Genomic DNA, 9,147 nt, shown 5'->3' on the forward strand with positions numbered 1-9,147 from the left:
TTCAAATTATATATATAATTCTTCCTATTATTCTTTTTATTTTAAGAAACTACACTTTTTTTCATTGAGAAACACTTTAATCTATTAACTGTAAACAAAGGTAGTATCTTGTAAACAAAATTCTCAAAATAAATTTATAAAAAGGAGGAGGATGATGACTTACCAACTCTCATGTGCCATATAATTGGCTACGAGTTTTGCCCTCCACAACCTCCTTCAACAGAAGAAACTTGGTAGCTCCATCTACAATGAAGCAAACGGTGCTGGAGTCCTCACCTGGTTGTGAATGCTTTCATTTATTTTGCAGTCTAAGCAATATACATAGCATTGCAAAAAAGACTAATCATGCTATTTGGTACCCATCTTATAGAGCTGGGATTAGGTCTCATTTCAACTAAAGGATAATAGAGACACCTTAATTTATCCATCATATAACAATGAAGGACTAAAACAAAGAAATCCATGATGTCCGTGTTGACCACAAACTCTTCACTGCTCTTACTATTCCAAAGCTATTGACACTTCTAATTTCCAATTAACTTCATTAGTTGTAGTTATTTTTTTTTGTTAGGAAATCGCCATAGAGAAATAGAAACAGTGACACAATCACAACACAATGATTTATCGTGGAAACTCTAAATTCGGAGAAAAATCACGGACGTTGTCTAAACCGACAACCAGAGAATAAACACTATGTGAAAATTGTTACAACACACAGACATTTATCTCAACCACCCCACTAACACCCAATACACACACTCACACTCTCCAAAGCTATTATCTTAACAACATCTCACAACACTCTAAGACAAGAGTATAAGAAAAACAACAGATAATAGCTTAAAGCATGAGAAGCTACATTTTTATGAATTTACTCTCCAGTGTGGGATGAATTTCCTTCAGCCTTGCACTCCTATTTATAGGTGCAACGCAAGCATTAATTCTCCCAATGCTAGCTACCAATAGCTTCTCCAATTTCAACAAATGCAGCACCGTTCCTTTACTTTCATGCCACTTTGTTTTCAACCTCTTTGATTTTTAATGGCATGACATTAACATTGGGTGGGTGACGGTTAAAACAGTACATTTAACTAACATTTTTATCTTAAACTATATTTTATCAGTAGACGAAGAATCATGTAAAAATAAGACTAAATGAAATGTAATAGAATTAAGTATATACTAGACTACGACCCGCGCGTTGCGCAGGTGAATACAACCGAGTTAATAAGTAGTGATTTTATTGTAAAACTCTTTATTATAATACTGATCGTTGTTCAGATATTTATATTGGGTCACTACACTTCGTGCATTAGTGGAGTAAAAAGTATTAGGATTACATATAAGCTACTCATGGAATTTCTTTTTCTATTTTTTCTGTCTTGTTATTCTTTTCGGCTTCCTCGTCGCGCTTCTGTTGCTACCTTTGGTTCTCTTAGATGTGGTTGTCCTTAAGATTTGAATCAAAATTTGTTCTTCATCAGTGGAAGTAATGTCATCTGATCCGTTGATTTCTTCTTGATCAAATGATGCATGTTGTCTTGGCTTTGCCGCTTCCTGCTTTTTTTCTTTTTAAACACCAGCGGTTCTTCTTCTTCATCTTCATCTGATGATATTTGTTATTGTGATATTGGGTCCTTTTATGATCATAGGTAATTTGCAATTTCAAGTACCACAACAAACTCCATTGGGAGAAAAATTAAACAAAAAATAATCGAAGCACAAAACACAACATTCAGGACCAGCTACAAATCAAAGTCATGTTTAGAACTGTAATAAAACACAATCAACTAATTTTATTCAACTCTCACAATAACTAAATTCCAAATGTTTAAATGCAAATGAGCCCAATTTTTTGACTTAGAAGAGTAAGATCCAATCTTTTTAAAAGAATTCTATATTCTTTCCAGATCCTCGAACCTCAAATACTATGTTAAAAAATAAAAATTCAATCTAATTACTGTTATCTTAAGTCTGAACCACAACCTCTAATTGTTTCATCTACTATAATAATTAGGGAATATGAACAGAAATCTTCTTATAGAACAGACTTTTCTTATAGAAGGTTCTTTTTAATCACAAAAATATGCTAAAAGTATAATACCAAGATATAAAGTGACATTAAACTCACCAAGACATTGAAGCATCTCTACCATATGCGCAATTTCAGTATCCGGTTTCTTGGCAACCATCTTTATGCGTCTCTTTAACCTCTCTATCTTGCTCCTTAATCTACGAAAGCCATATTCAAATTAGGGACAAATGTATCCATGGACAAACACAGCAGATTCACTGTTATTCATGGTAGTACAAAACAAACAAAGAGAAAGATGCAAATGTAGATTGAAAGTGAACTGAACTTGTATGTCTATGCTTATTTATACACATTACAATGTGATAACTATTTTGAATTCTTTTCATAACGTTCAAATTTGAATTCCAAGAAATTTGCATCCATTTAAGTGAGTGTCAACTGATTATTCTTAGATACATATAAGTGTGTTAACTCTGTTTGAATTTGTTCTTGTAACGTTCAGATTTGAATCATAAATATGTGACAGATAGTATACAGATTTAGAGATTAGTTTTAGGAAACCTGATTTTAAAAACAAAGGTGCATAGAAAATTAGAAAAATACCACTTGTTGAAACAACTGTGACGGTCCCATATATAATTTAGAAACATCATGCTGCCATATCTAGTGTTCACATTTGCAGCCATCAAATCCTCCTCCAACTTAAACTTGTTGATGCAATCAAAGAAGCTGGAAATGTCAAGGTAATGAACCTTTTAGTATAGGGTCATCACAGTCTCATATAATCATATCACTAAGTCTCCTAAGTAATATGAAATAAAATCTTATCATACCATATAGTATTTGTCGAAATCATTTCCTTGTTCTACTAATTGTTATGATATTTCAACCTAATTGCTATATGCTAACATATGGAATCCAATTAATTGAGAAATTAAAAATAGAACAAATCCAGAAAAAAATACCAAATGAAGTTTTGAAATGAAAGAGTTTTTGCAGTGTTGAATGGTACTTTTAACTGTTATTGTGGGAACAGTGAGGTTTCTAAGGATTATGGGTTGTTCATCACATACCTGCTTAGAATTGAGGATACTTTGCAGTCCATTGTGGAAGAGATGAAGCTTGAGGCTGAGTTGCTGCAGAGGTTCAATCCTGGTGTGGATTTCAGCCAAGTAAGTGGCCTGGTTTTGATTCAAATTCCATTGAATTGCTGGTCAGATGTCACGGCTGCGTGGTTTCTGGTGTGTTGAGATCCAAGAGGGTTTGCGGAAGGAGGATGCGAGGAAGCAATAGTCGATGATAGAGGAAGAGGAATCGCAATCACAGAGTAATTTTGAGTAATCGAAATTGAAGGCGCAAGTCCGCGCGGTGAACTCGTCGTGGGCAAAGGAAAAGGGGGTAGCCATGGTTGGTTCTTGAATCCTGCGTGACGGGAGGGGAACCGAACGAAGAAGGGGCTGTGTCGCCATCGTTGTAGTTGCAAGCTGATGTAGAAGGGTCTGCCAATGCGTGTGTCTATTGCTGAATCCTGTGTGATGTCTAGTTCTATTATGTGTGTGGGATCGATCGGTCTCTAGCTCTATTTTCGATACTTTAGAAACTACAACGTGGCACATCATTAAAATGGCTGATGTGGACACTTTTATTAGAAGTATAAACGTTGAGGTGACGACATTAGATTGCGCGCTTCTCAATTCCTATATTATAAATAGATTCATCAATTAAAAACTTGTACAAATTGATAGAAATCACATCTAAGACTCATCGAGATCCACACTACTTATAACCATAGAATCTAGGCTTTCAATTTGACGTCAGCCGACACTATGTGAAAAATGAAGTAGTGTCTGCTTTTAATGTCTTTGGAGTCCAGACCAATGTTACTTTTAAATAATATAAATTTTTTTTAGATGTTTTGCTTCGGTGTGACCGACGCTAAATTTTAATGCTATATTGGACATTTCTTATAGTGAAAGGAGGTTCAATGTGTGTCCGTGTGTATATACGTATCATTAATATTACTATCATTCATCAGCAGTGAGACGGCAGTATAACAAGAAGAATAATGGATAATGAGATGAAATATTAACCACTTATTCTTTAGCTTTCAGGAAGAAACTTGTTGTTTGACGTAATCTGCCACTTTCTACACCCAACAGTTGCTGAAAACCACTCTTCACCAATAAACCTTTGTTAACACCCCAAGGACCACCCACTAAATTGGTGCATGCCGGCTAGAGTATGTCACTTGTTAGACCACATTTTCACATTTCTTTTAGCTTAAGATTTTTAAGACAATCAATTTTTTGTGTCAAAGCTCCTTAATATTCACATCATTGTAATTAAATGCCTTTTATATTATACGAAAGAAAAATACTTTCTTCAGTGGAAAAGATGTATTCAGATGCCAAAAAAATATTAAAAAAACAATTAAATTACAAATGAACTTGGACAATTTACAACTCATTTTCAAAAAGTGGTTATTTTGTAATATATTAGGTGTGTATAACAACCAATTGCCAAAATTTCCAATGATAAAAGTACTAGTTACATTATGTTATTATGCTTAAGTGTTATATTCTTAATTTGTTGTGCCGCATATACCACCCTTGACTTGAAATTGAATCAGGTAGAAAACTGTATGTCTATTTCAGCTATTGGTACATGTTAGTTTGTTGAGAACCATTGTACTTTACCCTATATAGGTGGACCAAACCCAGCATCTGATCTTAATAGAGACATCACCCCAGAAAACCAACTAGCTTAGGTTCAAAATTGTCTTGATTGATGGATGACTACTTTGAATTCCACACAAGAAAAATAACATAACTTTCTAAACATATGTATTATTTATTTGTAATTTATTATATAGACCTTACCTCTTAAGTATTCCTTCAACTAACATACTAAAAGGGACATGACAGCAGAGTTGTACCTCTTTATAAAGGTTCTCCTTCCTTCTCAGTATTGCATTGCATTCAAGAGAGTTAACTAGCCATCAAAGAAGAAGCTAGTTAGCAAGAGAACTCAAAGGGGTGTTCATGGCGACTCAGGGGATAAGAATCATGCTATTGCTAGCAATTTGCCTGCTTCCACTATCTGTGGAAGCCTTGGTTCGCCACTACAAGTTTAATGTGGGTGAATTTTTCCTTTTATCATGTCAATCATGCATAAGCATACAGAATATTTTGAAGTTTGCTAAATTTATGATATGTTGTGAAATAATAGATGATAAAATGAAATGGGATCAAAATGAGCATCATATGTATTTTATTGTCCTTCATTTCCCTCTCTATATGATTTAATTGTTTTCCTGAAAAAGTATGCATTTGAAAATACTGTGAGACTTTTTTTTTGCTCTGTTCTTCCACTTGCTATTGTTTTTGTACTACAAGCATCAGTTGTACATTTGACTGCTATGAGCTAGTGTTGTTGTTTTCACATATGAATGTAATTCTAAAACCACACTGAGCTATGAGTAATGTTTGTACTTTTCTATTCATTTCTGTTATCATCTTAATACAAAAATTTCTCATTTATGAAAAATGAATTAATTGAAGACTTTTATTTGAACTTGTTATCTGTCTTTCTTCTTTAGATTAATCCAAAAAAATGAAAGCTTGACAATTTTATGAATGTGATCATCCAAAATATTTTACTGCTTTAATAAACACACACATTAATTTGATGATTGGTAGGTATATGATTTAATATCTAGTAGTTAGAACCATTTACTATAATATTTATGTGTGATACATATTTTTGGTTAACACATTTAGAGGTACAACATTTTTAGCTGATGACTCAACCAGAATGGTTAAAGCAAGTGGTAAAAATCCTTCACATATGTTCAATTAGGCATATATGCCTTCTGTTGTGACTGTTAAAAACCATGTAACACTGCATTTTCTTTACACAACAGCAAGGTGGGTGTTGAATTGTTGAGCAAGGCACTTAAATTTGGTACACATGTTAGTTACACTTTCTCCTTCTTGTTGTTGAGTACAGGTGGTGATGAAAAATGCCACAAGATTGTGTTCAACCAAGCCCATTGTCACTGTAAATGGGAAGTTCCCAGGCCCCACCATCTATGCTAGGGAAGATGACACTGTTCTGATTAAGGTGGTTAACCATGTCAAATACAATGTCAGCATCCACTGGTGTGTGTTAGCTTCAGTCATTCAAATCTCAAATTTTTCTGCCATTTTCTTTTTCTTTTGTAAAACTGATTAAATGAATTTTGTATGAACAGGCATGGGGTCAGACAACTAAGAACTGGTTGGGCTGATGGGCCTGCATTCATAACCCAATGCCCAATTCAACCGGGCCAGGTCTATCTGTACAACTTCACCCTAACAGGCCAAAGAGGCACACTTTGGTGGCATGCACATATCTTGTGGCTTAGGGCCACTGTTCATGGGGCCATAGTCATCTTGCCCAAGCTTGGAGTTCCTTACCCTTTTCCCAAACCCCATATGGAGCAAGTTATCTTATTGAGTAAGTTCTCCTACCCTTTTCTTTACCTGCTAAACATTTATCTTTTATGAATTTTTAAGCTATGTTTGGATTCCTGTTAGCACCGATGCAAATGGACAATAGCACTCGCTTCAAGATTAAAAGTGAACGAGTTTTTCTTATGGATTGGGTTTAATGTCATAAAATTGCACTCAACTAATATCCAAACACACAAATAACCATGAATTAGGGGAAAGAACATTAATGTCTCCCTTGATTAGTCCAATAAAATAGAAAGCATAATTCATATAATTATATTTCATAATTCTCACTGTATTTTACTATGGTTCAGGTGAATGGTGGAAATCAGATACTGAGGCTGTGATAAATGAAGCTTTGAAATCTGGTTTGGCCCCAAATGTCTCTGATGCCCACACAATCAATGGCCATCCAGGGTCTGTCCAAGGCTGTACTTCACAAGGTGAAGTTCAAGAACAAAGCTCTATAGCTTTTTGCATAATTAGACCAAGCTCCATGTGACTCAAAACCTTAAAATTAACAAGTTTATCTTGGCACTTCAAGGCAAAAGTGGGAAAATGATTAGTTTTCAGTTAATTTCTCAAAATACTGAGATTGAGTAGAGTTTTCAATTTTCTCATCTTTCTTTTGTGTGCAGGAGGGTTTACACTTGATGTTCAGCCTGGAAACACCTACTTGCTAAGAATCATCAATGCTGCACTCAATGAAGAGCTCTTCTTCAAGATTGCCGGCCATCAACTAACTGTTGTAGAGGTTGATGCCGCCTACACAAAACCCTTCAAAACTGATACCGTTGTTATAGCACCAGGCCAGACCACAAATGTGCTTCTAACTGCCACACATGCAACTGGCAAATACTTGGTTGCAGCATCTCCTTTCATGGATGCTCCTATTACAGTTGACAACAGAACAGCCACTGCCGCATTACACTATTCGGGCACCCTTGGTTCCACCATCACCACCCTCACTACCTTGCCTCCTACAAATGCCACTCCAGTTGCTACTACCTTCACAGACTCTCTCAGAAGCTTAAACTCGAAAAGTTTCCCTGCAAGAGTCCCATTGAAGATTGACCATAACTTGCTCTTCACCGTTGGCCTTGGAATCAAACCGTGTGCTATTTGCGTGAATAATAGCCGCGTGGTCGCGGATATCAACAATGTGACCTTTGTGATGCCTAAGATTGCTCTTCTTCAAGCACATTTCTTCAAGATTAAGGGTGTTTTCACTGATGATTTTCCTGCAAACCCTCCTGTGGTGTATAACTTCACAGGGACACAACCAACAAATTTCAACACTATGAATGGGACAAGGCTTTATAGACTTGCTTACAACTCTACAGTTCAGTTGGTCTTGCAAGATACAGGAATGTTAACACCTGAGAACCATCCTATTCATCTCCATGGCTTCAATTTCTTTGTAGTTGGCAGGGGACAAGGGAATTTCAACCGCAAAAAGGATACCAAAAAATTCAATCTTGTAGATCCTGTGGAAAGAAACACAGTTGGTGTACCAGCTGGGGGGTGGACCGCTATCAGATTCAGAGCAGATAATCCAGGTAGAGTTATCAATTCATAGTCTGTTCGAATCAACTTTTCTTTCATGAGAAATCATTTATGAATCCCAGAAGCTACTCAGAAAAGCTTTTTGTGTACAATTTATTCTGGCTTCAGAATTGCAGAAGAGTTTTCAATTTCCAAACACGCACTAAATTGTATCTGCATTTTGAAAGTTTGATGCTAACATATATGTAGGAAGATAAAATGATTTTAAAGTCACACTTTTTTAGTATATATGTAATTAATTTATGGTGTTCTGTTTTGTTAGGGGTGTGGTTTATGCACTGCCATTTGGAGATTCATACAACATGGGGACTGAAGATGGCATTTGTGGTGGACAATGGTAAAGGACCAAATGAATCTATATTACCACCTCCAAGGGACCTTCCCAAGTGCTGAGGAAAGTGCTAATTAACATTCTATGCTCAATGAGGAAAGGCAAACATACAAAATTTAAGGAACTGTATATGTCAAAAGGAGGATCAATCAGTAGACTAATAACAAGATTTTCTTGGAGAAAGGAAAGGAAGAAAAATATGCTGAGAGGGGATAGAATCAATTGACAAGTCTTCATCTATTTTCTCCTTTTTCCATCTTTTTTATTTCATAGAATCATAGTTTGTGCTCATATTTGTCTTGTTGGAATGATATTTTTTGCTTTAATTATGAATACAAATGCTAATGAACTTTTAAGACCCCTTGCCTTATGTTACATCACAAGTTTGCTATTGGTTCCAGAACTGATTATGCAAATAGAATTAAAGCGCATGACTGTTATTGATTAAAACAATGCCATTAGATTTTATAGGAGCTTTGAAGTTGTTGGTAGAGTTACAAAGGAATTTTGCATGATAGAATAAGGAATGAAATGGTCTAATGTGCAAACAAAATTATATGTGGAATCTAAGTCAATGATCCGGGTAAATGAAGAAGAAGAGCTATAGTTCTGAAATAAAAAGATGGACAAAAGGTGGTGTCGTCTATTGCAAAGGAAGATCAAAGAATGGTGGAAATGAAGGATATGCTTAAAATTGCATCATATAGACTACATAGTAATTT

The 9,147-nt window shown here is 35.4% G+C and overlaps 1 protein-coding gene across 1 annotated transcript; it reads left to right on the forward strand.

Moving 5' to 3' along the window:
* The first annotated feature begins 5,008 nt into the window (after positions 1-5,008).
* LOC130724296 (laccase-4-like) lies at positions 5,009-8,783 on the forward strand. Its single transcript, XM_057575493.1, has 6 exons — positions 5,009-5,169; positions 6,044-6,195; positions 6,288-6,532; positions 6,843-6,971; positions 7,167-8,087; positions 8,357-8,783. Exons 1-6 carry the CDS (start codon positions 5,077-5,079, stop codon positions 8,485-8,487), a joined length of 1,671 nt encoding a protein of 556 aa, XP_057431476.1. The 5' UTR covers positions 5,009-5,076; the 3' UTR covers positions 8,488-8,783.
* Positions 8,784-9,147: the final 364 nt, after the last annotated feature.

Source organism: Lotus japonicus, chromosome 6 (assembly GCF_012489685.1).
Source record: "Lotus japonicus ecotype B-129 chromosome 6, LjGifu_v1.2".
Taxonomy (NCBI): domain Eukaryota; kingdom Viridiplantae; phylum Streptophyta; class Magnoliopsida; order Fabales; family Fabaceae; genus Lotus; species Lotus japonicus.

Excerpts from the sequence above, each read along its gene's own strand:
- LOC130724296 (XM_057575493.1), top strand. The coding sequence starts at position 5,077 with ATGGCGACTCAGGGGATAAGAATCATGCTATTGCTAGCAATTTGCCTG. Across the intron at positions 6,196-6,287 it reads TACAATGTCAGCATCCACTG|GCATGGGGTCAGACAACTAA; the intron begins GTGTGTGTTAGC and ends TTGTATGAACAG. Across the intron at positions 6,533-6,842 it reads GGAGCAAGTTATCTTATTGA|GTGAATGGTGGAAATCAGAT; the intron begins GTAAGTTCTCCT and ends ACTATGGTTCAG.